We start from the raw sequence: 26830 nt of genomic DNA, 5'->3' as shown, positions 1-26830 counted from the left end.
GAAGGGGTGTGGGAGAGCGGCTCCAGGCGGGCTGCGGTGCCCCCCCCCCCCCGCCCGCCGCCGGCGGGGCGGCGCTGCCGGGGCAGCGGGACGGCCCCGGCGGCCGCAGGAGCCCTCCCCCGCCGGGCCGCGGTAGGCCCCCGGCTGCCCCGCACCGCCCCGTCGCGCCGCCGAGCAGGAAGGGCCCGAGGTGAGCCGGGGCGGCGGGGCCGGGGCGGCGGCGGCGGCGGGAGCGGGCGGCGGCCGGGGGGGAGCGGGCGGCGGGGCCGGGCCGGGGCCGCGGGGGTCCGCAGGCAAAGACACAGAGAGAGACACGCACACAAAGACACTCGGCCCAGCTGCGCGCACACAGACAGACACACGGACACAGGCGCGCGGCCACCCGCTCCGGGCCCGGGACCACCCCCCCCCGGGCCCCCCCCAAGGGCTGGCGGCCACCCCGGCTCTCCTCAGCCGCAGTACGCGGGGCTGGATACCCCTCAGGGTGCGGCGCCGAGGGCGAAACACCCCCCGGGACCAGCGTTTCCTCACGTCCGATGGGATCTTTCTCCATTTTCCAAGTGGGGTCCGGGCCCCCTCGTCCTCGGCCCTGCCCTGCTGGGGGAGAAGGGCTCCGGGAGCGGTACTGGCGGTTCCTCAGCAGCCGGGAGCTTCCTCCACCCGGATCTGGCTGGGGAGCAGCGGCTGTGGCTTGTTTTCTGCGTGTTTCTGTATGCGAGGTCTTAGCAGCTGGACATCCATTTGCAGTTGTAGAATCGCAGACGCCGCGCTCCCTGCGTCCTTCTGCGGGACCCGCCAGCTTGCCGAGTCGCCTGGCTCAGGGCCTCCGTAGATGGGCCTTCTACAAAAGCTCTTTTTGGGTTTTTTAATAAAACCGAACCAAACCCACAGGAGCCAAAAAACAAACCCACAGGAGCACTGGCCTGAGCCGGGAGGGGGCTCAGGCTTCAAAGCCAATGCAAGTGCCACCAGTTCTGCCACCTCGGTTTCCAGAGCCACCTGCCTGTGGTGCCTGGCCCTGGCTGCTCCTCTGCGCCGAGGGCCCCGGCTTTCTGGGGTGGGAGCGATGCAGCTCTTTGCTCTTTCAGTCCCAAGCTGTCCTGGTTTGTGATTCTCTCTCTGCCACCCTTCTTCTGACCAGGGATGGGGCTCAGCACGGTGAAGCTTCGGAGGCCCTCGGCAAGGGAGCAGCCTGCCCAAGGAAGACAGCGAGCGGTTGCAGTCTGACCCGCACAGCCGGTACGGCACCTCGCACCTCACTGCTGGTTAACCTGCCGGGTCTGGGGGTGTTGCTGCCAGGAGGGCTGGGTGGTCCTGCGTGGAGACAGGGAGCGGGGAGAGGGTGCTCAAACAGAGGTCCCAGAGCCCTTGGGTCTGAAAACACCCTCCTTTTCCTGCCCTATAATAAAGAGCGAAATGAATGCCTCGCAGGCGCAAAGGCAAATTTCTTTGATGCGCCCCATAAAAATACAGCAAAGTAGGTCACTCGTGGAATAAGAAACGAAGCAGCAGTGTTGTCGTCCCCAGAGAAGGCAGGTGTTTCGGTGGGGCTCTGGTGATGACCTCCTCTCTGCAGCAGCAAGGAACCAGCCTACCATTTGCAGGGGTTCTTGCTGGGTTAGATGCTGTCCTGCAGCACTGGCTGCTGGAGTCAGGGCTGCTTTTCGCCACAGCAGGCTCGGGGCAGGATCAGGCCTCTCCTGGCGGGGCAGGTGAGATGTTCCTCACCCCGAGACAACTTCTCCCTCTTTTCCTCTGCTCCTAAGCAGGGCGATGAAGCTGAACGAGCGGAGTGTGGCCCACTACGCCACCTGCGACTCGCCTGCTGACCACGCTGGCTTCCTCCGCAAGCGGGTGGAGCGGCACCACCACCATGCCCACCACCACCACGCCACCTCCTACCAGCGCCGCTGGTTCGTCCTCAAGGGCAACCTCCTCTTCTACTTCGAGGAGCGGGAGAGCCGGGAGCCCGTGGGGCTGGTGGTGCTGGAGGGCTGCACCGTGGAGCTGTGCGAGGCCGCCGAGGAGTTCGCCTTCGCCATCCGTTTCGATGACGCCGGTGCCAGGGCTTACGTGCTGGTGGCTGATGGGCAGGCTGCCATGGAGGCCTGGGTGAAGGCACTCTCACGGGCCAGCTTCGACTACATGCGGCTGGTGGTGAGGGAGCTGGAGAAGCAGCTGGAGGAGGCCTGCAAGAGCTTGGCCGCTTGCCACAAGTCTCCACGGAGGTCCTCCTCTTCCGGCAGAAAGAGGCACCTCTCCAACCCTGCTTTGCTGCCTCTCCAGGAGAAGCCTGCTGTCCTGGAGAATGGTTACTCCACGTGGGGTAGTGGTGGTGGTGTCCCCGCAGGGTCTGCCTGCCCCGACCATGACGGGGGGCACATGAAGCCCCCGCCACTGCCTCCACGCCGGCGCTCGGCCACCGGCAGCGCCGCGGGTTCCCCAGCGCCCGGTGTCTCACCAGCCATGCCGGAGAGCCCGGTATCACCGGAGACGGCCTGCTTCTCCAAGCTGCACAGCTGGTACGGGCAGGAGATCGTGGCCCTGAGACGGGAGTGGCAGGAGAGGCAGAAGAGGGGACACCCGTGACCGGGGCCACGGGGCGCAAGCCACCGGCCAGCCGATGCCCAGCAGCCTGTCTCCCACGTGGGAAGAGCGAAGCGAGCGACTCTGCTTGCCCCCTGCCCTGGTCGGTGGCTGAGTGTGTGGTGCGTGTGTGCTTCACGGGGTGTGTGGGAGGGACCCGGGTCTTCCCCAAACCTCACGTTTCATTTCCATGATGCTTTATACAGCTGGAGAGTGTGTAGTACCAGGGGAGCTGCCTTTGAACTCTTCTCTGCTGGTGATACGAGGCGTGGAGGGGGCCCAAATCGGCATGTATGCAACGAACCTCATCCAGTGGCTTCGGCCCGTGCTGTCCTGGCGTGGTGGACACTGGGTGCTTCATCGCCTGCCTCTCCTTCACGACTTTTTTTTGGTTTTGTTTCTCAGTGTGGAAGTTTGCACAGGTCAGCGTTTGTTATTGTCTGTGGTCTTGCACCGAAGCCCTTCTGCGTTTGCTCTTTCACTGCAGATAAGGCTGGACTCTTAGGAAATGCCTCCGATGGGCCACTGGCCCTGGCAGGTACCTCCAGCCTTGTGCCTCTCGTGCCACAGGACAGACAAGAGCCGCCATGGCTGTGGCTGGCCCAGCAGCCAAGGCAGCAAGGGCTCTCATGTTGTCGATTTTTTTTACTTTCATCTGCACTAGCCCTCCTCCCTGCTAAATCCCTCAGGATGTGGATTTCACAGGCTTGCATCCACCTCTTGGGGCGCCTGAGCTCAGCAGCAAGGCTGAAATGGAGACACCGAGCATGGTCTGAAGCAACAGCGAGGAGCAGGAGCTCCGCGGGGCTGATCTGGACTCTGTTGAGTGGCAGCCAAGCCTGTTAATATCTCCAGCTCAAGCCTTCCGTGTTCCAAAACAGGGACGCTAAAGCCTCTTTGCCTGGCCAGGGGTGAATTTCTCAGCCTCTGCGCAGACCGTATCTCCTGCAAAGTGCCATATAGGGCTCAGCCAGCTCGTTGGGCAGCTTGCCCAAGACGGTGTCCAGAGCTGCACTCTTGCAGGGCCTCTCTCACTGTTGTGGCTCTGCCCAGCTCCTGGCAGAGGCATGCAGTCAGAGAAGAGGCTGCGGAGGAGTGGGGAGGAGGAGAGGGCTGGTCCCAGGAAGAGAAGTGAAGGTGTGGGAGTGAGTTACAGGTAGCACTGACTGCTTGTCTGCAGTGTCTGGGCTTGCCTCTCTAGCGTCAAAGCCGTATCGCTGCCTTCTACCAAAGCCAGCGCCTGACCTACCGGCGCTTCCCTCTGGTTTCACGTCAGCATCACTCGGCTGATCTCCGTAGCACGTCCCATCCTCCCAGCAGGCAAGGAGGGCTGCGGGGAGGCACGCCTGTCGCCTCGCTACAGAAACGGACTTGTCCTTCAGTAGGTCAGGAACCTTGCCCATGAGGCAGATGGTACAAGTAGGTGGGTGCTGAGTCCAGGGACTGGAACACCCTGGAGATGGGATTTATAAATCTCCCTTATCCTCTTGGCAAGGGCTGTTTTTCAGAGCAGAAAAAATGTGTGAAGCAGTCTTTTGCTTCCTGTCTAACAGTGTTAAACCTGTTTTTATTGCCCTGTTTTATTAAGGAGCCTTGCTAGGAAAGCAAGAGGTCATTCCAGGTAGTGACTGGTAGGAACCTATTTGCTTTTCTGGAGTTAAACACACTTAGCTTAATACTTTGCAATAGCCAGTAGAGATTGCCAATGCAGAAATCAAATTATTTCCATTAACTCTTGGTGCCTTTGAAAATATAGCTCTGGTAGTTTTGGATGACGAGCTTCCAGCCTTCTGCCTAATTATGGCTCGATGGTATATGACAGGAAATCAGATCTTACAAATATGACTTTGGGCAGTGGAAGTGTAACCTTCACATATGAGTGATGCAATCCAGTTCTCTCCAGTTCGTGCCTGTATTTCTTCACAGCAAGGATCTTTGAGTTTGGAAGGATTATTTTTGTTCTCCTTTTTAAGTGAAAACAGTTTGGAAAAACCAGGAGCATGTGGCCAGAGGCCAGTGCCCAGGCTCTGTCAGCAGCCCAGCTGGCTGGACTTACGGGCCAGCTCTGGCTCCCTACCTGCTGCTTAAATTGTTCAGGGCTGCAGCATTCCCGGCTGGGAACCTGTCCCCTTCCCCATGCCAGGGCAGCAGCTTCAGGGCATGGCAGCACCTGGTGCCTCCTCACTCTGAGTGTGGGTATTCTGGGGCCAGGGTCAGATTTGGCAAGCATTTTTCTGTGGGTTTGTGTTTGGGGTTTTTTTAAATGTAATACTGAGAGAAGAATATTCCTGATGACTGACTTATATAAGGCAGTTTGACGGTAAAGATTTAACTTCCAAGATAAATCAAAATGTAATGGCAGTTCCTACATAATACCCAAGAATCGGGAGTGACTTGAAAGGGAAAATAAATTATCAAGGCCAGTTCTGTCAGTACTGAAATAGTATTATTCATTTAAGGGCAGTTTCACTTTTAAGAAGCTTAGTTTGTTTTAATAAGCCAGGATTGTGCTAGTAACACTACTAAAGAGCTTATATTTAATGCTTTAATCTGTCCCATTCAAATGCCACAATTTCCACGCTACCTGCCTTTGCGTTAGCACATATCCGAACTAAATCCTAAATCCTGCAAATGAGGAGCTGCTTTCTGTCTGATCGCATTTGGCATAATTTTGTGTTTTATTCTGCAGCACCAAGAAGAAAATGGCTGAATCCTGAGCAGTATTTGTGCTCAGCCCAGCTGTCCATGCCTGGGCCTTTGCTAGGTCTCCAAAGCACTGCGTGACTTTGGATGCGCTTGGTCAGGGCTTCCTCGCCAGCTCACTCACATAGACGGGATGGCCCTTTTGTGAGTAAAAAGAGCCGTAATTGGAGCCATGCCCAAGTTTGTATGGGAGTACAGTTTTTTTAATGACCACCTCTGCTTGCTTCATTAGGCAGGAAGCACCTGGTTGCTCCCCCACCTCCTCTGAGATGGAGGCTATCAAACCAGCTCGGCTGAGCATCAGTTGTGCTGGCAGCGCCTTTGAGGCAGCCCCCAGGCAGAAGGTCGGGATTTCAGTTTCCTGAGATGATTGCACATGCAGCTGGCTAATGGAGCGTCCTCTCTGTTGTCTGCAGGCAGAGATCATTACAGGAGAAGCGGAGAGTTTTCACTGCACATTGTCCCCAACAGCAAAATAAGGCTGATGATTGCCACATACTGTTTTTCTCCGGTTGTTCAGGTTTGGACTGTTTCACCTCCCGCCTTCGCTTTCCCTCACTATTTTTTAAAAACAGAAAATGTCTGGGCAGCACAAAACAGGTTCCCTAGCAAAGGGGGAGCTGAACACTAAAGCTGAATGGCTACTTTTCTTAAAGTACTGAAGCCGAATCCTTTTCTAAGAATTTTCTTTACTATAATAAAGCAAAAGCAATGAGAGAAAAATGCTTGAATCTGAATGTTTGAATTTAAAAGAGATTGAAGCCTGAAAGAGGGAGGGAGATTCTGACACGGACCCGTTGTAAGCTGCACCAAGGGCTCCTAATCCTCTTAAAATGGTTGATGAAATCCTTCCATTTTTCTGAGGCTGAGTTTTCAGATTCAGGCCTGTAATGTATTGTCATGCACATTGTAATGCACATTTATCTTTTTATGAAACAACTGTGGTGATGTTTTCCACTGAATGCAGGTCCTGGTGATAAGAGTAACCTAAAGATTTTACCCGTGGCCACCACTAGCCATTTGGTGGACATTCATGACCAAGGTTGGACATTTGCCGTTACAACAGCTGCCGCATTAAGTTTGGGGGTGGGTGACCCTCCCCCCCCCCAGTCCTACCCCTCTCAACTGCCTTTGTACAGAAATTTAATAACCCCACTGAAACGCACAGGGCACACACGGAGTCCCCGCATCGGGGGCACCTCTCGCCAGCACCAAGCGTGTTCTGCGACCAGCGCGGCGACCAGGCAGCACCCACTGCAGAAGCGCTCCCGCCGCCTGAGCAGCTTCTGCTTTGGGCAGACGGACTGTTCTTCTTCCAAGAGGTGGTTTCACACGCGCCTTTGTTTTACGCGCGGGACTTGCATTAGGGCCTTTCAAGACACCGTAAACGTTTGTATTTCAGGCCGCGAGGGCCAGTAAACGGGTTTCCTTTGTAGCCCGTGGGCTGCCAAGGCCGTCGCGCACCCCCCGCGCACCCCGGCCGTTCCCACCCTGCCCCTCCGTGGGGTCACCCGGCCCGGCCCTCTCCTGCCGAGCCTCTGCGCCCTTCGGCGGGGAAGGGCTGCCCGGTTCCCGTTCCCGTTCCCATCCCCCTCCCCTCCGGGCGCCGGGGCAGGCCCCGGGGGGAGCCGGGGGCGCGGCCGGGCCCGGCGGCCCCGCCTCGCGCACGCGCGCTGGCGGCCTCGCCCCTCCCGCTCAAGCCTCGCGAGAGCCGGAGGCCCCGGCGCCGCGGGGGACGCCTCGGTTCGGCCGTGACGGGAGCCCGGCGAGGGGCGGGAGGATGGCAGCGGCGGGCGGGCGGCTCCTGGCGGCAGCCGCGGCTTACTCGGGGCGAGCGGGCTGGGGCGGGCCGCGCCGCGGCCCGGCCGTGCCGCTTGCGCCCTCCCGGAGCGCCACCGTCACCCGCAGCGGCGCCATTTTGCCCAAGCCGGTTAAGGTGAGCGAGGGGCGAGCCGGTGGGGGCGGCAGCCAATCGCGGCGTGACGGATGGCAGCGGTGGCCAATCGGTGTGGGCGCAGCTGCTGCGGGCGGGGCGGCGGGAGCGAGTGACAGGTTCTAGGCTAATGAGCGGAGCGGCTGTGGGCGGGGCGGGGGTGCGGAAGCGCCCGCTCGCGGGAGGGCGACGGGCACCGGGCGGCCTGTTTCCCGCCGAGCCGGCGGCGGTCGCTGCGCCGTGAGGAGGAGACGAGCGCCCGCCTGTACGCCGCCGTTTCTCACCGGCAACCGCTCTCCCTGCCTAAGCCGCTGGTGTTCCCTGCCCCGAACCCCCCGCGGGTTCCTCCTCTCCCGGTGCCGGCGTTTCTGTACAACAGAGTGCGATGCGGTGGCGGGGGGTTTGGCAGGAGGGAGGGCAAACCGTGCTTCCCGCTGCCGCTGCGCGCCTGTGGAGGCCGGGAGGGAGTACGTGGGTTCAGCCAAGTGCAGCTTGCTGGTAAAGATCAGTCTGTTCCTCGCAGACGCCCTTCGGCCTCCTCAGAGTATTCAGCGTTGTGATCCCCTTCCTGTACGTTGGGACTCAGATCAGTAAGAACTTCGCAGCCCTACTTGAAGAACATGACATCTTTGTCCCAGAGGATGACGACGACGATGATTAAAGGGTATGTCATTAACGTCGCCAGCAATCGTAATTATTTGTGCTTCCTGTTTGGCTTGGGGCAGGGAGGAGAATCTCAGACTAGGAAATACAGACAGCAACAGCTTGAAAGGTGTGTTTGCAGTTAAACATGCAGATACGGTATTGCTTCTGGCTATGAACTTTTCTGCTTTTTTATACCAAAGTAGGCCAGACTGGTGTATGAATGTGAAATCTCCACAACACGCGTTCGTTAAGAGATCAGAATAAACTGATGGTGTTCTAGATCTTGTAATTTGAATCAGAAGTAAACTGTAGTCAGTGAGGGTCTATACTGCAGACAGAAAAGAGGGACTTCAGCGGTACTACGTTATGCATCCAAAGAAGGCCAACAAAGCCAGTGAAGGGTCTGGAGCACAAGTCTTATGAGGAGCGGCTGAGGGAACTGGGGCTGTTTAGCCTGGAGAAAAGGAGGCTCAGGGGAGACCTTACTGCTGTCTACAACTACCTGAAAGGAGGTTGTAGCGACGTGGGGGGTCAGCCTCTTTTCCCAAGTAGCAAGCAATAGGACAAGAGGAAATGGCCTCAAGTTGTGCCACGGGAGGTTTAGATTGCATATTAGGAAAAATTTCTTCACTAAAAGGGCTATCAAGCATTGGAACAGGCTGGCCAGGGAAGTGGTTGAGTCACCATCCCTGGAGGTCTTTAAAAGACATGTAGATGTGGTGCTTAGGGACACGGTTTTGTGGTGGACTTGGCAGTGTAGGGTTAACAGCTGGACTCAATGATCTTGAGCGTCTTTTCCAACCTAAATGATTCTGTGATACTATTCTACATGTTTACCTGTTTAAAAGTCTTCTGCTAACTCACAGAATGACTATTTTAAAAGAGAATCACTTATTGGTATGAAATTCTGATACAGAGGTGGACAATTTAAGAGAATTCCAGAACCTGTCAGAACAAACAGTCTGGTGTTACAACACTGACTGCTGGAGTAGTTGGACCGGTCAGACTCACTGGGTAAAGAAAGAGCAGAAATAATTCACCTTTATCTGGAGTACACTACACTACGCTTTCCACCATTTTACATTACTCTGTTTGGCTTGCCCTTGTGTAAAGATTTGAGTTTGGGTGTATTTGATTCTTTATAGACTAAAGAAGCTGTTTTAAAGCTGTTGTTGTAAATAGTGTTGCTTTATAATCAGTTTGGTAGATGTATTCCATTTGATAAAGGGATTTTCCAGCATGCACTGTGCAGCTAAAAACAAGGACTTAAAAGACTGAAGACTGCAATGGCCTGTTAGAAACTCCTTTTATGTAAACCCCCATTGTGTGTGGTTCGGGGGGAGGGTACGGACTGGAGCTCAGTACAGTGTATCTATCTGAAGAGTAATGGCTTATTATTCTCTTTGCAGAACCATAATGGAAGAACGGAAGGGAGAAAACCATTGACAAAGCAACGATTCCAACATGTCACCTGTGTTTTATCCTTCCTGAATGGGACAGGGGGCTCTGTATCCCCTTTGCCAGTGAGTGTCCTGCGCATGTCTGTATGGCGGAAATCTGTAGATCAGGGTTGAAGGAAGTGCTTGACAGGCTCTGCATCCTTGCACCCACACGCTCTCCTCATCAAAGACTGCTTGGGATTCCTTTTATTAGCAATACAGGAAACACTTAATTAAAGATAAAGAGATTGAGATGTATGACTTTGGTCTCATCTTCTTATAGATGATGTGCCTATGTCCTAGCATTTCTGTCTTAACCTTTCTACTGCCGTACATCTGTTCCAGTAAGGAGGCGCTCTTCCTATTTATTTCCTCCTATTAGTACTGAATTACAGAAAGGACTTACCTACGGTACATTTCAGGAATCCTAGAGGAAGCAGCAGCCCCATTAAAAGAATGGAGTGCATATTGACACTGGCACTGCAGTTCAGATAACACTGATTTACAACCTAGTAGGTCTATCTCATGGAGACTATATCATTAATTTAATCTCACAGAGGATTAAATACAGTATTATCATCGCAGAGTTAAAAGTTTTGAGTAGTTTTGGTAGAAGGTTAAGATCATGAGAGGCAAACTAACTCACCGATGTGTTTTATAGCATTTAATCTCTGAACGCTCCGGCTCCAAGTACCTAGTATTTTCTAGGTGGTTCAGTAGTTTCTTCCGTATAAACCCTAATATATTTATTTTCTCAACTGTATATGAACTTCAACTCTTCTTTACATAGAAGTGTTTACTATTGCAATTAAATCTTTGTATAATAGACTTAAAAGGTTTTCTCTACTGCTGGGGCGTGCGTAGAGTACCTTCAGTCACATCAGAGCAGCTGTTTTCTCAAATACCTTGACAGGTTAGTAATTTTATTTATTTATTTATTTATTTTTTTAAAGCCAACATTGCCCTGGTGTCTCATGGTTTCTGGTCACTAGAGCTGGCCTCTTCTCTTGACTGCCCACTTTCCCCTTCAGTATTCACATAGCTGTTAAAGAGTTTCTTTTAATGTTGCACACATTAGCACAGCATATAGTTCAAACAAACAGCCACATTTGCTCCCTTATTATTTGACACTGCTTTTGATGTTTGCTCTGTAACTCTCCAGCATAGCTACTGAGAGCAAAGGGAGCCTGCAATCCAAGTAGCCCCAAAAGCTGTAGCTGAATGCAGCTGGCAGGTTCTTGAGTCACTCTGTATCTGAGTTGCCCCCTTCTTCCCCAAAGCTGCCTGAGAAGGGGTTGCTCCAGCTCATCTGCTCTTGGGAGCCAAACATGTCCCTGCTCATGTTTTCTATACTACCAAATTCCTTATCACTGCTTTATTCCACCATATCTGCTGGCCCTTCCTGACAGTGTCAACCCTGTCCTTAAAAACATCCCACTCCCAAAGCCCCTACCTACACATACGTACACATAACCTGAGGAGTGCTGCTTTACAGTCCTCATATGGGGAAGAAAGCCCCAGTATTTAGGCAAGGATAAAAAGAACTTTGAGCATACTACAAAGATTCAATGCTGATCACACATGGGGGAAGATCCAGCACCAAGTTACCTGCTGAAAACCCATTCTGACTGGTGAAAGAACAAATTCTCCTGACCCTTCTCAAAAGGGATCTAGTATTCCTGATTCAGTTAAGGAGGTGATGGTAGGACACCATCTGCTAGGCATCAGAAGCTCTTACAGAGCCTCCCTATTCTAGACAACAGTACAAAAGATATTTTTCCAGGTAATTTCATTTTACAGCAGGGTAACGGACTCTCCTGGTCTTTTTACTGCACAAAGAGATTTATTTGCCTATTGGATCTTACACCATTCTCTGTGAGGAAGTAAACAGAGACCAGTGTCCAAGTAAAAAACACAGGATCAACAATGTCATGGCATGAAATTGCAAAACACTGCATGAATACAGATGGGCCTCAAGCACAAGAATATTTCTGCAACTACACTGGCTTCTCTGAAGCCCCACTCTTTCTTCCACAGACCTAACACCTACGCACAGGGCTGCAGGCTAAGCAGAAAGCACCACAGCCAGGTTGCGTTGTGGTTATTCAGCTGACACTCCAGGGCAAATGATGGGATAAACTCCATCCACTGAAGACACACATTGGCAAAACTAGGAAATCACAGCTCTTCATATAGATCATAACGACTTGTACACACTCTGGATTCAGAGTTAGTCATTATGCTCCTAATGTGCTATATGATTATATGATCTTTCTGTACAGATTTTTTTCTACTATATAGAACTTTATTTGTAATATAAGGCAGAAAGACACAGAGTCAATCTCTCAGGGATCGTGGCCTGCATAGAATTTGGACAGAAAGTCTTTAGGTCGTGGGGTCTCCGTCTCATGGAAATACCTCATGATGTGTGTCCTCTGCTTCCATACCTGAATGGTTTCTTGAAGATCCATTTTTCCCTGCGCAGAGACAGAAGAATTTTAGACCAGTTCTCAGTTAGAGCCCGAATCTAACTATACAGCCCTATGAAAGTTATTTGAATGCACTTAGAAACACCCTTAAGACAGCTGCATCAACAATTCTGTACTTCTAAAGACTGCTTGCATGGCCTGAACTGTGACACAAACATATATACTGTTCCTGCCTTGTGACTTCATTGCTGCATGTCCTATATTAACAAGTTGCTTGTCTCTGCAGCACAGCTTCCCAGCCCTGAGGAATAGGCAAGGGACCCTGCCCCGTTCTTAGAACCTGCCTTGTTTCTCTCATGACCAGCACCCCCATAAAATTCTACATAACATTCCTAACTTCCATGTGCCTCTATTTAATTTTTTTTTTAATAGCAGCAAGTTAGCAGCAATTTTACTTAGTTTTACAGCTAAGTGCTTTGCACCAATATCACCACAACAGAGATATTAAACATAATTTCTTCGTGACACTCCAGACTATGAGTTATTGTACTAGTTTCGGAGTATGGCAGCACAGGGCAAAATGAGACTGCCTGGAATTGTGACCTACCATGTTATCTAGGATTCTGTTTCCAGATTATTTTCATCATGTAAAAGACAGACTAACTGTCTTGAAATGCAAGAAATACAATAGGTGAGCACACCAGGCCTTGGCCAGAAGCTTTCTAATGCACTAGAACTGCAGAGGTCAGTTATTGTTGCTCAGACCCATTTTGAAGCCTTGCCCCACTCTTGTTATGCTGATTACTGCTTTGAATCAGACAGGTCTCTCAGGCCTGAGGCATAACCAGATGTGTTAGAGCTGGGGCGTTTTGCCATCCAAAGCCAGCCTCCCCCCAAGTACTGGCCCTCTAATGTATGTTTCGGAATCAGTGAAGAAAACCATATCCCAATCTAAGGGAGAACTGTAGGGAGCAGAAAGACAATTTTTAACAGTCAACTAGCTAGCAGCATCTTTTTTCCCCTTTCTTTGATTGCCATTGTTTTCTAAAAAAAAGCAACAACAAACTTGGTATTTAAGCTACTGTTTTGCTTGCCATAGACTTTCTCTTTTAAATATGTGCAAACTGGAAGAGCCAGTACACCGAGTGACAGAAATCCATATTCTAGCAACTCTGACGTAGGTGAGTTAAGACCCTATTCCTCTGCATGCAGAAGCAGCTTGATCCCTTATCAAAAGGTTTGCTGACAGGGATAAACCAATCTGGATTGCAAGAGACAACTCCTCCATAGCGCAAGGTGAAATAAAAAACTATCCCTCTCCTCCATCACACTCGCCACCAATTACCCACTCTCACATTGTCTGCAGCTTCAACAAAACACGAGTAACTTGTCTGTACCTTAATAACCAGCATGTCTATCACCCGTGGATCTGTAACGTGGGCGTTCTTCATGAACATCTCCCGCACCTTGTTGCGCCCCTGTTTCACCGTGATGTCCAGCTGGTATAGGTGTACTACGAAAAACAGACACCCACAGAGGTCACCTCTACTGCTTTTCGTTTTTTTCCACGGACAATGTGCAGCTCAACGCCACAACACGCTGCACAGTCGTCTGTTCTTGCAGCCCCTGCCAGCTTCACTGACGTGACTGACTGAAAGCAAGTGAACCCCACAGCCCCGGTGCGGTTTTACAGGGCAGGCAATCCTGTCACACGCCCCCGTTCTGCGAAATTAAGGCTAGATTTCTCTTCTGCTTAGCTCGGAAAGCCAAGTGGCAGGAAAGGCCCGAGGAGGCGGGGGTTCCGCCTCCCGGGGGGCGGCGGGCCTGTGCTGCACTGGAGAGCCGCCGCAGCCGCTGGACGGCCCCCGGCAACCGCGTCCACCGGCCCCGGGGCAGTGGCGGGGGGAGGCAGGACACACACAGACACATACACCCCCCCCCCCCCCCCGCCCCGGGGAGACCGGCACCCCCCGACGGGCCCTTTAAGAACCCAACGGCTGCGGGGTGGCCGTTACGACCTTGAGCTCGCGCTCCCGCCTGCGCATGCGTGGCGGGCTCCGCGCCCCTCACCCGCGTTGGGCACCTCCCGGTACCAGGCCCGGTACAGCTCCCTCACGCGCCGCTTCGCCTCGCCCAGGTCCCGGCTGAAGATCGGCTTCACCGCGGCAGACACCGCTCCTCTGCCCGCTACCGCCATCTTGGTGCGGCCTCCGCGCGCTGCGTCCCGCCGTCAGGGGGAAGGCGCACCGGCACGGCGACCCTTTATTGGTGGGCGGCGCTGCCACTCCAGCCTTCTGAGCCTGGCAAACCGCGGCGGCCGACGGCCTCCCATCAGATTGGTCGGCAGAAACGCCAATCACCGCCGACGGCGAGGGGAGGAGCAGAGCGGGTGGGCAGGGCCATGGGGTGCCCCGCCTCCCGGGGCGGCGGAGCGCTGCACTGCCCGGCGGGGGCGGGCCGGGGCCGGGGCCGGGGCCGGGGCCGGGGCGGGGAAGGGAGAGCGGCGGTAAGGCGGGGCGGGGCGGGTTTAGCCTCGCAAGGCTCCGCGACGTGGCCGTGGAGGTGCCGCGGCCTCACGGCAGCCTCCTCGCAGGCGGGGCGGGCGCAGCAGCCGCCGCCGCTCCCCGCTGAGGCCCCGTCGTGCCGCCGCGCAGGCACCGGCGGGTGCGGGGCCCCGGGCGGCGGGTGCAGGGCGCTTCCCACGGCAGCCCCCCGCTCCTGCCCGTGCTGCGGCAGCGCCTGCCCCCAGCCCGACATGGGCCGGTTGGCCTTGGCGGCCGTTTCTGTCTCGGAGGAGTTGCTGTCCCCTGCCCGAGTGCCGGCGCTAGGTCTGTGTTTTGCAGTGATCCGTTGGCTGCCTTTCGCCTCCAGATGCCTCCAGACCCGCCCAGCAGCCGATGCTCGCACACGCCGCTTGACTTTCAGTGCTTTCTCGCACGCTGAGAAAGCCGGTCCCTTCTCTGGCTATACCCGCACTTCTTGTCCAAGTATGTGAGTGCTGGAATGCCTTCTGTTTGAAGTTCAGTTTACTGAAACCTTCGCTGTAAAAACACTTAGGTCTGTGCTGGTAGCTATAAACCCAAGCGTGTTCAGCTCAAGTGTTGCTGAACCAAACAGAAAAGGAACACGGAAAGGATCTTGAAAGAAACGGATGGGGTGCGGGCTGTAAGGAGAGAAATGTCAAGTGACTAGCTGAGGCAGGCGTGTAGGGGGACTGTGAGACAACCACGAAGAGGAGAGGCGAGAAAGAAGACTTTTCAGATCACTTTTAGTCTTTCAGATTATTTTGTAGATTAAAAGCATAAATGTGCATTTCCTGCTGAAGGAAAAATCTTAACAATGGTATTATGAAGTATTCGCGTCATTCAATAGCTTTCATAGCTTCTAAAATTACTATTGGAAAGGTAGATAGGAATGTGTGCACACACATGCATGTAGTTTCACAGATTTTTGTTTTAGTTGCGCTTATGCCTAGAAGCTCCTTTATGCTATAGTCTTTTCAGCCACGTGGTTAACTACTACTAATCTAAACATCAACATACCTTAACACCTTGCAAAACGATGTCAGGAATATTGCAGGAAGAAGGAGAAAGGTAGCTCTGGAATCTACAGCTGTACTGTTTCAAACACTGTTAACTCCATGCCTTTTTGAGTTCCAAACCTGCCCAAGAGCTGACTTTATGTAATGCCGAAAAAAAGCAGTTTTCAAGGCCTAATTAGAGGAGGTGGTAAACCTAAACACCAGGATTTCTCTTGAAATGTATTTATAGGAACTTCTGTATTTCACAAATGACCTGCTTCTGTGGCTGGAACACCATATAGATTAGTTATGTACCCCTTGGTATTTATTCCTACTGGAGGCATGCTGTGATATAAGGGTTGTCAAGATTAAAACTTACTGTCTTTGGGGCTATAAATGAAGGCAATGCAATATATGTGCAATAGACAGGAGTACACAATAAACAGGAAGGAATGAAGGGGATATGTATGTATTGGGTAAGATTTTTTCAGGAGCGCTGCTCTGAAACTGCGCTTAAATGTCACCTTGTTGTTGGAGCTGAAGCCTTCGCCCTGCCCACCAGCAGCACATGCCAAATCAGCTGACTGGCCCTGGATTGCTTTTTTCAGGAACCAAGCCAGAGCTGGAGTCCCCTGGGCACCAGGCAGAGGCACACACTGCTGTGGGATGGCACTGCATGGGAGACAGAGCATGGCTGGGTATGCAGTGGGGCTAACGAGGAAGAGAGTGGGCCAGGAGTACCTTATAGATTTTTCCCAGGTTTTTTTTCTCCTAGAATTGGCAAGACCCCAGAGTTGCCTTTTACCCAGGATACCCTTGTACTTCAGTAATCTAATTCAGGACTAATAATTCTTTCAGTAGCTGTGTGCTCAGTGAACTGCTGCTGCAACTGAAGAGAGCCCCAAATACAGCAGAGCTGGCTGATTAGGCAAATATGTACTTGCAAACTTGATTGTCATTCGTAACTTGCTACGGCTATCTGATTCAAGATACAGGACTGCAATTAAGCTAAACTGTATATTGGGCCAGATCCTTACCTTACACAGACTTGAGAGGTCTTGAGTGGAACCCGGCATGATCCTGCCTAGACCTGCAACTTTTCTGACAGAGTTTGCATTGGTGGTGGTCTGTGAGTGAAAGGAGAGCAGCGCGCACTTATCTTGGGACAGCTCGCACCAGGTACGGGTGTGGGGAGCTCGTGAGGGCAAAGCGACCATCCTCCCGTGGCCTGGGCTGGTCCTCAGGGAGCACAAAGGTGAATTTCTGCAGGAGAGTGGTAAAGAAAATAAAGAGCTCCGTCTTGGCCAGCTGTTCCCCCAGGCAAGCACGGCGACCTGCAAGAGAGGGAGTAGCAAGAGTCCATGAAAGAGGACGTTAAACCACATGGGAGGAGCAGATCAGCCCTCCTGCGGTGCCTCTGACTTGTAGCTGGATCCTCCCCTCAGATTTACCTGCTGAGAAAGGCAGGAAGGCCTCTGGTTTCACAAACTGCCCGTTTGCATCCAGGAAGTGTTCGGGGTAAAACTCGTTTGGCTTCTCCCAGACTGCCTCATCCTTCAGCACAGAAGACAAGTTGGTGATGATTGTCGTCCCCTGCACTCCTCCACAAGAGGAAACAATTTAGGTGAGAACAGCAGCATTATCTTGGCACAAAGGATTGGTGCTGGTCTCCCTTTGGTCCATGTCTCCCATCTAGTAGCAACCATCGTTCAGTGCTTCAGAGTAAGGCACCGATCTCACCTTCTGTATCTTATTTAAAACAGAGGTAAAGCAGGGCACTTTTGCAATGACATATGGTGCCTGCTCTGTGCTCTGAAGCATCTGAACTTTGGCAGTTTGTATCCTTACAGAGGCTATTGCATGCAAATGCCAATTTCTTAGTTACACAGTGGAAACAGCCTCTGCTTCTCAGCTCCTCCTGGACTTGTTTTATAGCTGGAGTAAAGCAGTTGACTGACAGACTTCAAAGCCCAGCTTTCACAGGGGCCATGGGAAATTGCAAAGCTTTCCTGTTTCACATGTCAATGTTCTAAGCTAGAGGAGATATCGCAAGGCAAAAAAAAAACCCAAAACAACCCATCCCAGGCTTGCATTGCTACCAGTGCTGCCAGGGCAGCTGCCTGTCACAATGGCAGTGGACTGAATGCCAGTGGCATTTGAATAGCTTCAGGGATTAGAGTTTTAATTACTGCCATCTTAGGAAAGCCAGTAAGCTGGTGTCGTGTGCCTCCAGAGAGTCTGTTAGGCTCTGTTACTTTCTCCTTCCAACACAGGCAGTGAATGTCACAGCTCCTCGAGAGGAAAGCAAACCTTTGCACTGAGGTGCCACTGCAGTTGGGTTCCCACACAACCAGCGCAAGCCTAGAGCACAAATGTGACCATCTGCCCAGATTTAGCATTTCAAGTCCTACTTCAGCACTTGCCAGTGACTAATTTGGGGTTGGAAGGGCAATGCTGCAGAGTTGGGTGGGGCCTGGCATCTGCACAGGGAGAGGATGCCACATTGCCTATCTGGTCGCAGTCACCTTGGGAATGAAGAAGCCTTGCAACTTGGTGTCCCGGTATGTCATGTGAGGTAGTCCAACAGGAGCGACATCCCCATAGCGTTGTACTTCATGGATCACAGCATTGGTGTAGGGCATGCTTGCTTGGTCCTTCATGGTGGGTGATCTCTCTCTGCCAATCACCTTATCAATCTCTGCTTGGACCTTACCTGAAAGCAGCACAGATAAGGAATTAGAGTGCTCTTAGATAAACAGAAGGGGCTGGTACAAGCTGTAGGAAGGCTGGCAGCGTGAGATTATAGATGCTGGGTGAGAGCAGGACAAGCAATTAGAGAAAGGAACAGAAACTAGAGGGGAATGCATTTGTTTTCAGTTGCTCAGAGCCATCTGTATAACTATTCTTTGTGCATAGTGTCTTTAATAAAGGTCTTGTCACTCGACATGCTACCTTACCCTTCCTCTGTGCAGCTGAAAGGGTACCTGGGCATGCAGCATTAGAGAATTAAAACAGACTAGCATCTATTCCAAATACTGGAAAGAGGGTGCGCTGGCCAGTGAAGGTCCCCAGGTAGCCTTCAAAATGAAGGCGAGAGTGAACTTGCCCTTCCAACTCCAGTCTTTTTGTCAGGGCTTCCCCCCTGCCACTGGTCATTGCCAGAACAGCTATGTTTGGAAAGTGTTTCTACTGGTTTCTGCTAGATGAACAATCACCAAAGCTGCTCCTCATTGCAAAATCCCCAAACCATGGAGAGAAGATGTTCAGTCTCCTCACAGAAAAATGAGGATTGAAGGGAAGATGCCACACCTCTGCCCATCTTCTGACTTACTCTGTATTTCTGGGTGGAGAAGCATGTACAGAAATGCCCACCGGAGAGTGGTGGAGGTAGTCTCAGAACCAGCTGCAAACAAGTCTGCGGTCACCAGACGAAGGTTGTTATAGCTGAAACCATTCTCTTCAGCCACCTTACCCTGTGGAGAGCAAACAAGTGGGTGGTTGGAGCTGGGGTACTTGCTGGGTGAGAAGACCATTGTTTCAGAGAAGTACTGAGAAGCACTAGATCCATTTTTGCTGACCAAGAAGTTCATTGGGAAAGTAGAGCACAACACAGGCAACAGTATGTATATGACTGATGTACTTCAGTAACCCTGTTACCTCTGTATTTGAAGGTCATCAGTCACCTCCCGTATCCTGAGAGATGAAGGCTACACCTGCCTTCAGGACAGAAGTGAATGCCTTGTGCTCTCAAACAGACAGCAGGCCCCTGTCACTTGCCATAACGTCCTCCCCCAGAGGAGGTGGAACACAGTTATTCAGGTTTGATCAGATCATAAAACCCACGCAGTAGAGAGGAGGCTGCATTGATGTGGCAAATGCAAAATTAACAGTATTTTGAGGGGGGTTATCTATAGCTATGCATTACAGATTCTCACTGCTTCTGCCCTGCTATTTTCTTACAATCAAAAAAAAAAAAGATCAGGGTATCATTGCTGCCTATTAAGCCTGCAACACCAATTTCAGCAAAACTGGTCTCTCATCCAAATGCTAATTGAGCTCAAATTTGTTAGCATATGAGATATGACAAGCTCTCTGCATGAGTTCATCTGCTTGTCTTTTCTAATCCTCTTTATACTTTCCTTTCCTAGGGACTAGCTTCTGTTAAGTTATTCTGTATATTTTGATGCTGTTGTAATATGGATAGCAATTAATAAGGCATTTAAGACTCAACTGTTCTTCCAATAAAAGATCTCTGGCAAGGCAGCTATGGGGCTGACCTGACCAAAGTTAACCCAGTAGAGGGATTTATCAGACTGGCTTATCAGGGGACCTTAGTGAACAGAAGAGAGATGTGACAGGTGGCAACATGGTCAGGCTCACATCCACCCCCAAATAGTACTGCTCAGTGCAGAGTAATGTAGGTCATGTTGCTCTGCCCGTGTGAGTTGGGGGAAGCTAACACGTGGACTGGAGGTGCCCAGTGCCCGCAGCACAGCAGGGTTCATTATGCAGAGCAGCAGTCCAGCCTAAGGACTCAGATGGCAGAAGCAATTCGCAGGCAGAATTTGCTACTATTGCTCATCTGGCACTTGTAATTTAGTGAATCCGTGTGCAGAAACATATGGTGGACGGATGGGCTGACGCAAGTACTTTTGATTTTATACTGACTTCATGCCTGACTGAATCAAAGGAAAGACTCCTTTTAATTTCAGTGAGGTTCAGATTTAGGCCTTCATCTAATCTGTAGGGAACTAGTTCTTAGCAAGCAATTCAAAGACACGCATCCCGAAGGAGATGCCGTCTTTCCAAGTCATAACTTGGTTTAAAGACAAGCAACAGCCTGGGCAATGATACCAAAAAGTCAGTCTGTTGCTGCAGTTTTGTAACTGATTTTTGAGACATCAGACATTAAGGCACTGACATACAAAGGAACTTGCATGTTGACTTGTCCCCTGGCACAAACTTAGAAATACTAGTGAATTCTCAATCACTGCCTTTTAAATGCCTTCAGAATGGTGTAGGCTGGAAAGAAGGGAGTTGCTAGATTCTGAGGGGAACATGAAGGTAGAAAATGGGTACAAGAACATCAGCAGATAATATGGTCTCTTAAGACAATAAAGGAGGTTACAGCATGAAGAAGTTGAACACCTTTCTTCTCAAGAAACTACATGGAATGAAAAAGTAGGAAATTAGTAAGAGGTTTTATACAGCTTTATGAGGAAAGTCAGCCTCTGTCAATAAGCTTAAACAGGCAGAGGAATTGCCCCCAGACCCTGAGGTTCTCCTGGTGTCACCCTACCTTCTCCATTTCCTTTAAAAACGCATCAGTGAAATCTCGGATGTGAGCAGGGTTCCAGGTCTCCATGTGCTTATCTATGAGCACGTCTATGAAGTCCATGAATGCCTTTTGCCCTCGAAAGACTTTCTGTGGCACTCCAGGGATGCGCAACAAAATGGGCACCTCATTAAGAAGCTGGGATGTCAGAACCAGAGAAAGAGAGAGAGAGAGAGAGAAGATATTATGTGATGCAAAAAAAAAGAAAAATAATGAAAACACAATGCTCTCAAGCAACAGGGGGCAGCTTCTTACAGAACATATTAAGGTCTTGGTTTACCTGAGGCAGGAATCCAGCTTCTTCATTCAGGGAGTTTTCAAACAAATGTAACAGCTTCTTGAATGTTGCATCACCATAGTCAAAACGCTCTCCATAGATGGTGGTGCAGATCACGTTACAGACTGCATTATTTACGAGAAAACTTAAATCAAAAGGACAACCTAAAAATGGAAATGGAGACCAAGCAATGAAGCTAAGCAACACCAAGCTGTTGGACCTCAGCTGTCAGCAACAAGAATACACAAATGCCTCCTTGATGCCTTCAAGAGAAAAAGCCCCCAAACGACTCAAAGTACAAATGCATCATACTAGGAAGTGAAGATCTTCTCATCTCCTACTACTATTTGGTTGATACTTGTTTAAAGGAGAAAACTCCAGAGCAAAGCTGAATTGCAGGCTTGTTCTGTAATGTGACAGATAACACTTTCTTTGCTTTGTGTCTAGATGACAGGCGATGTTGTGTGAAAACTCTCAGCTGCACTTTTATTGCATGTGATAGTATCAGTATGTTCCACTAAACTTCATAAAGGTAAGAGTTACCCAGCTCTGGGAATAATTATACTTTACCTCTTTATTTCTATTTATTTCCTATTTGTTTCCTGTTTCAAAGCGATTAGTGTTACAGTGGGGCTACTGTGTAAAGCAGAAGTGGCTTCAAGGTACAGCAGGGTTACTAATGCATACCGACCAGAAACACTGCATTTGCTTAGGAAGAGAGCACTGCATGCGAAGGAGAGTGGCTCTAGTATTACTTCTCTCTCTGCATCACTGTATTGCCTTTTTCTATGATTTCCCCATTCTTCTGGATGTGACAAACCTCCTTCAGAATTGACTGCAGAGCACAGAAATCCCACTTCCTCCGTCACCCGCTCCTCCAGGGATTTCTTTCCCATCCCAAAGTTCCTCAAGGTAGAGAGCGTGAATTTCCTTAGCTCCTTCCAGACGTGCCCGTATCTTGCCATAACAATCCCTGGAATTGTGGATGAGCAAGAAATGTCGGGAGCTCTGACCCATACATCAAGCAAAGTTTGCTAGAGAATAACAAATGTGAGTTTGGAGGTACAGGTCTGTCTGGATAGATGAAAGAGTCTGATCTTGTAGAGCTTGTTCATACAGCAATTCTAAAAATGGATTACTGCACCTTCTGATGCACGTGCATGGCTATGAAGGCGGAGGGAGGCTTCAACGAGAGCAACAAGTGCTGCTAAGGATAAAGGAGTGACCCCCCCCAAACCATTCAGCATTGCACCCTTAGCTTGTGTGGCCTGGGTAGCAGCTTGTGCCACCACACAGGAGCTGAGGATGAGAGGTGTGGGCTGGATGCTGGATAATACTCTGTCTTGGAAGAAAGTTGCCATTTTTTTTGTGATGACAACGACACGCACATAGTGCGTAAGCATAAGGACTAATCACTGGGTGTCAGGAGCTACCAGCTCCCAACGCTGGCAGGAAAGTTGTACCACTGTTGGAATCCTAACACTACTGAAAAGGTGTGTACTAGCACCTGCAGCTGTACTACAACCACTAAGGGGAGTCCCCTTTTCATCAAATCTGATTTTGTCACCACCAAAGGGTGGCAGACATACAAGGAGATTGACCAGAGGGACATGAGAAGGTGGCACTGTACTGAGAAGATCTTCCCTCTAGCCACCATTTACCCAGTCCTCCTTGTGCTAGTGCCAGTGAGGAATGTCCATTTCCAAGGGACTTGCCTTCAGATTTATTTCCGTAGCCCAGATGTTCATATACTGGGAAGTATGGTCGGTCAGCAAAGTCCTCCGATCTGTGGACCAGGGCTTCCTTCACTGTTTTATACCCGTTCAGTACTACCAGGTTGCTCCAGCAGTTCTGGAGATTGAAGATGTTTCCAAACTTCTTGTGAAGCTGCCAAGATAAAAAAAAAAGTACATCCCTGAAAATGAGCTGAAAGTAACATCAAAAATACCACCATATCCTTCCTTAGGGCCTTTATTATTTAGTGATTTTTTTGAGGCGCTTGTATTAGGAGACCTTCAGCTGATCTTTGACCTTTGTCTTTGCAGTACAACAGCTCAGAGCGGTGCCAAACAGCAGCTGAAGCAGGGATCAATGCTTTGTGAGTGGAAAGATTTAGAGTACGCTTATCCTGGCCAAACTGTTGCCATGACCATTGCACAAGTAGTTTGGGTTTTGTCTGACAACAGAAGGTCAAGGACCTTTTTTAGGATTTCAAAGGCTGCATGCTCAACAATGAATTATTTCATAATATTTGTATTTATTTTGATTTGAAAGACTAGGCAAGTTTTGAGTTAGTCTACTTCTGCTAGAAGGAAATATTGATGATAAGGTCATAAGTAATTTTTTTTTTAGCATGCATTTGTTCCTGAAGATCTACTTAGAGCCCGGCTCCCAGTAACACAGTTGGAAGAGGCAATTCCACACTGGAATTTCAGGTCAACTTTCTCCCTAAAAGGAGCGTACACATCTAGTAAGACTGGTAACTGGCACACACCCTACATCTGTTGTGCTCTATAAGAGACATAACGCTGACAGCAGGTTGGCTGCACAGGTAAGCCTGTCAGCCATACACTCACCATGGGAGCTTGCCATGGAGCTAAGTCTCCTCCAGGTAGATGAGCCCTTTGACTGGACATAAGACTCCTGGGAAGGCAGGTCGAAGCTCCCCTGCTAGTCAGTAACACTGAACAAAGCGCTCAGGACCATGTTGTTGGAAGACAGTGCAATAGTAGCAATGCCCCACAGACTGTGCTCTGTTTTCTTTTTCTTTTTTTCTGTCTTCTTCTTTTTTTTTTTTTTTTGTTAAAAAGCTAAGTGTCTTCATTTCTGCACTGTAGCAATGCAGGGAACTGAAGTACTTAAGACCGTATTTGCAGTGGGGTTGGAAAGGGAATTAGCACTTCACTGGCACTAGGATACTTCATTAAAAGTGATTACTGGTCAAGATTGTGGTTAGCATGACCCTGACATGATGTGATTTGAAAATGGTAATCTTTTGGACTATATGCAAGCAAATAATACAAATGCTATACTTAGTTTCTCCATTTGGTAGATTTTGGACAGACAGCTGAACAGTGCCGTCCTAGAGAAAAGGTCTTTTGAGTTTGCAAACTGAAGCACAACCCCCCCCCTGTGGTTTATCTGCTGCAAGCTGTGCTGTGCTTTTCCTTTGAGAAAAGCTAAGCCCTGACTTTGAATAGGAACGCCACCGGGATTTTGGGCATTGCTGCTGGGCCAAATCCTGCAAGCTGATCTCTTTAGCTGAAACTGTCACATGCCTGTAGGCGTGCTTAAGTAACTCACAGGCAAGTCTGCCATTCCTGCAGCCACATTCCCAGGCCACAGACATTTGCTTGTCTTCCCTTGTTTACACATCTCCCCGTTCGCTTGCCCCCACACCTGCCCACGTGTTAAGTTGGTGGCCAGCTCTACAGCAGACCAAGCATCATCTGTCACTGGGGGCACAACAGCATCTCCCACTGAGCTCATGCATAGATCAGGAGATGGAGGCTGGTGAGTATTGGTGTGTGATTATCTATTTATCTTTATGGGCCAGGTCAGTGTCCTTAGGCAGTGACTTGCTTCATCCTGGACTTTGGAGAGGGCATTGCCCTTCAGCTTTGTGCAAGGGCAGATCATGCCAGGGTGTCCCCACACCTCCTGGGTCCACGGTTGTGTGAGGGGCACTTCGTTGCGGGGGCCAGCACTCACCTGGTTGAAGGAGAGGTGTGGGTTGCGGAAGTCCACATACAGCATGGTCCCAATGAACGGCAGCGATACTGGGCCTGGCGGGTAATGGCTCCACTTCTTCCTGCGCTTCATGAAGTCAAGAAGTAAAGTAAAGACTGTAAGAAAAACTCCCAGTACAGAGATGTTGCTCCAGCAGGATGACAGCTGGGACCCCAGCCACAGGAGCAATGCCATTTCGTAGCCTATTTACTCCTTGGTCTTCCTCTTTTCACCCAAGACTGTTTCTGCCTCCTTTTGCCTTCTTCCTCTTCTCTCCTCTCCTCTCCTCTTCTCTCCTCTTCTCTTCTCTTCTCTTCTCTTCTCTTCTCTTCTCTTCTCTTCTCTTCTCTTCTCTTCTCTTCTCTCCTCTTCTCTTCTCTCCCTTCTCTTTCTTTTCCTTTCCCTTCCCTCTCCCTCCCTCCCCTCTCCTTCCCTCTCCCTTCCTTCCCCAGGAGCTGCCCTCTTCTCCTTGCTTTCTCCTCTTTCCCACACTCCCTTTTTCTGTCTCCCTGCTCCTCTCTCTCTGCAGTTGCTGGCCTCTGAATGTGGGACTTGGCTCAAAGCTGAAGCTCCTCCTCTGCTCAGCTCAGCCTTGGGGGAGTGGTGATGGAGGTCATCCCTCCTCTTCCTCCTCCTTCTGCAAAACCAGAGCTCAGAGGCCTCTTTGTCCCTGCTGCTGGTGGCAGCTCCTGCAGAGGTGCCCTCCGTGGGGCAGGGCTGGGTGAGGTCCAGGTGTTTGGGTGCCCTCTCCCACAGCTGAGGTGGGATCACAGTTCACAATAAGCAATCAAGTCTTGCTGCACTCTCATGGGGCAATTTTGAAAGAGTTTGTTTAAATCTGTGTCGCCGCCTTGTTTGTACAGACAAGCCAAGGAAGAAGCAGCTCCTAAATGCAGATCATCGAGGTTTCTGTTTGCAGGGCTGAGGATTTGTTCCATTGAGAAAGCTCAGGTTAGGTCAAGTTTTCCCTTATAGAAAGCACTTTGTCACAGAAATTAGCCTAAAGTGATGTCCTGAGACTTTAAAAATCATTTATGTTTCTGGGAATAACAATCTTTACCCAGTTCCAAATGGTAGTCAGCATGATGACCTTGATTTTTGTAGAACACAGCTCAGATACGAGGGAGAAAGCACATGTATTGCAAGGAGCCTTGAATTTCCAGCCTTTGGGGCAGCAGTAATGCAAACACAGTTATGGAGATAGTCAAAGTATTTCCTAAAGCAGCACAGCTATGTGCTCCTGGCATCTCTGCCATCGGAGATCAATAAAGCTCGCTCTTATGACAGTTAGTTCTAGCTAAAAAGAAGCAGTAAACCCATCACGGTTTGATCTGTGATCTCAGCGTGATCAGAGAAAAGCTCCTAATGGAGCAATTGCTGCAACAGTGATGGAGAGCTCAGACTGCAAAGTGATGTACCTGCAAAGACTCTGCAGTCAGGTCTGGTATGCAGCCAGGGCCTCAAAATGCCCCTTGCCCAGGGGGGCACCTAAACGCTCATCATCTGTGTGCAGAGGTCCCCTCACTGAAGTTGCTACAGCATGACCTTGCATGTCCCTTGTGAAAGCTTCGTGACTCAGGGTTCATCTCAAGTATCTGTAAAGAAACATAGGCAGCATGGGAAACAACAGGGAGAATTACCAGCCCCCATACAACTGTAGAATTATGATTTCTTTTGGATTACAGAGACATGGCGCAGTAGTTCACATGACTGGAGAGCTGTCACAGATGGACATAAGCTCTTCAGGAAAGACAGGCTGGAAAGGGTGAGGAGGGGTCGTGCTTTATGCAGAGGAGTGCCCAGAGATTTGCCATGGGATCGGTGATGAGCCAGTCAAGTGCTTGTGGGCAGGGAGAATAGGGCAAAGCAACACAGGCAGTGTTGTGCTAGGTACTCACTACAGACTAGCTGATCAAGGAGAGCAAGTCAATGGAGCCATCTCACACAGTCATAGGCCTTAGGACTCATGGGTGTGCTTTAACTGGAATGGCTATAGGGTCAGACACAATCCAGGTGGTTTCTTGAGTGTGCTGAAGACAATTTCTTGACACAGGCGATCAATGAGACAACTAGGGGAGATGCTCTGCTGGGTTAGCTATTCACAAAAAAGGAAGAATTGGTCCAGGACCAATGGTGGTCAAGGATAAGTTTGTCTGCAGCAACCATGAGGCCATGAAATATTAAATCCTACAAGAAGTCAGCAAGACAAATAGCATTACTGCTCTTGCATTCAT

General features: G+C 50.4%; 4 protein-coding genes across 8 annotated transcripts; 2 read left to right on the top strand and 2 right to left on the bottom strand.

Moving 5' to 3' along the window:
• Window positions 1–59: 59 nt before the first annotated feature.
• On the top strand, window positions 60–6006 carry PHETA2 (PH domain containing endocytic trafficking adaptor 2). 4 transcript variants are annotated; one of them, XR_012653605.1, is made up of 4 exons: window positions 62–190; window positions 1142–1239; window positions 1770–2689; window positions 2793–6006. XR_012653605.1 is itself a non-coding variant. In XM_075051390.1 (3 exons), exon 3 carries the CDS (start codon window positions 1774–1776, stop codon window positions 2587–2589), a length of 816 nt encoding a protein of 271 aa, XP_074907491.1. In that variant the 5' UTR covers window positions 60–190; window positions 1142–1239; window positions 1767–1773; the 3' UTR covers window positions 2590–6006. The 4 variants fall into 4 exon arrangements, 2 of the variants coding, with proteins under 2 accessions (XP_074907491.1, XP_074907490.1); XR_012653604.1 differs by having other exon boundaries at window positions 1770–2708; XM_075051390.1 differs by having other exon boundaries at window positions 60–190; window positions 1767–6006.
• A 964-nt stretch (window positions 6007–6970) lies between these two features.
• Window positions 6971–9564, top strand: SMDT1 (single-pass membrane protein with aspartate rich tail 1). The gene is made up of 3 exons (XM_075050989.1): window positions 6971–7225; window positions 7746–7886; window positions 9277–9564. Exons 1-2 carry the CDS (start codon window positions 7070–7072, stop codon window positions 7881–7883), a joined length of 294 nt encoding a protein of 97 aa, XP_074907090.1. The 5' UTR covers window positions 6971–7069; the 3' UTR covers window positions 7884–7886; window positions 9277–9564.
• Window positions 9565–11589: 2025 nt separating this feature from the next.
• Window positions 11590–13992, bottom strand: NDUFA6 (NADH:ubiquinone oxidoreductase subunit A6). Its single transcript, XM_075050988.1, has 3 exons — window positions 13806–13992; window positions 13133–13248; window positions 11590–11783 (listed from the first exon to the last, which is right to left on the bottom strand). Exons 1-3 carry the CDS (start codon window positions 13930–13932, stop codon window positions 11652–11654), a joined length of 375 nt encoding a protein of 124 aa, XP_074907089.1. The 5' UTR covers window positions 13933–13992; the 3' UTR covers window positions 11590–11651.
• A 963-nt stretch (window positions 13993–14955) lies between these two features.
• Window positions 14956–25310, bottom strand: CYP2D6 (cytochrome P450 family 2 subfamily D member 6). Of its 2 annotated transcripts, XM_075050929.1 has the most exons (9): window positions 24579–25310; window positions 22583–22754; window positions 21688–21840; window positions 20871–21031; window positions 20555–20728; window positions 18587–18728; window positions 17781–17968; window positions 16707–16848; window positions 14956–16589 (listed from the first exon to the last, which is right to left on the bottom strand). In XM_075050929.1, exons 1-9 carry the CDS (start codon window positions 24789–24791, stop codon window positions 16411–16413), a joined length of 1524 nt encoding a protein of 507 aa, XP_074907030.1. In that variant the 5' UTR covers window positions 24792–25310; the 3' UTR covers window positions 14956–16410. The 2 variants fall into 2 exon arrangements, with proteins under 2 accessions (XP_074907030.1, XP_074907031.1); XM_075050930.1 differs by lacking the exon at window positions 21688–21840 and having other exon boundaries at window positions 14957–16589.
• Between the last annotated feature and the right edge of the window lie 1520 nt (window positions 25311–26830).

This window comes from Buteo buteo, chromosome 19 (genome assembly GCF_964188355.1).
Source record: "Buteo buteo chromosome 19, bButBut1.hap1.1, whole genome shotgun sequence".
Taxonomy (NCBI): Eukaryota; Metazoa; Chordata; class Aves; order Accipitriformes; family Accipitridae; genus Buteo; species Buteo buteo.
The sequence above is the reverse complement of the archived record's forward strand: the minus strand, read 5'-3'. Positions and strand labels throughout refer to the sequence as shown.

Coding starts and splice junctions, on each gene's coding strand:
- PHETA2 (XM_075051390.1), top strand. CDS start 1,774: ATGAAGCTGAACGAGCGGAGTGTGGCCCACTACGCCACCTGCGACTCG.
- SMDT1 (XM_075050989.1), top strand. CDS start 7,070: ATGGCAGCGGCGGGCGGGCGGCTCCTGGCGGCAGCCGCGGCTTACTCG. Junction 7,226..7,745: donor TTTTGCCCAAGCCGGTTAAG/GTGAGCGAGGGG, acceptor TGTTCCTCGCAG/ACGCCCTTCGGCCTCCTCAG.
- NDUFA6 (XM_075050988.1), bottom strand. CDS start 13,932: ATGGCGGTAGCGGGCAGAGGAGCGGTGTCTGCCGCGGTGAAGCCGATC. Junction 13,249..13,805: donor CCGGGAGGTGCCCAACGCGG/GTGAGGGGCGCG, acceptor TGTTTTTCGTAG/TACACCTATACCAGCTGGAC. Junction 11,784..13,132: donor TAGACATGCTGGTTATTAAG/GTACAGACAAGT, acceptor GTCTCTGCGCAG/GGAAAAATGGATCTTCAAGA.
- CYP2D6 (XM_075050929.1), bottom strand. CDS start 24,791: ATGGCATTGCTCCTGTGGCTGGGGTCCCAGCTGTCATCCTGCTGGAGC. Junction 21,032..21,687: donor TGCAGTCAATTCTGAAGGAG/GTTTGTCACATC, acceptor TTCCATTTTTAG/GTTGTCCTTTTGATTTAAGT. Junction 16,849..17,780: donor AAGGCTTCTTCATTCCCAAG/GTGACTGCGACC, acceptor GGAGGAGTGCAG/GGGACGACAATCATCACCAA.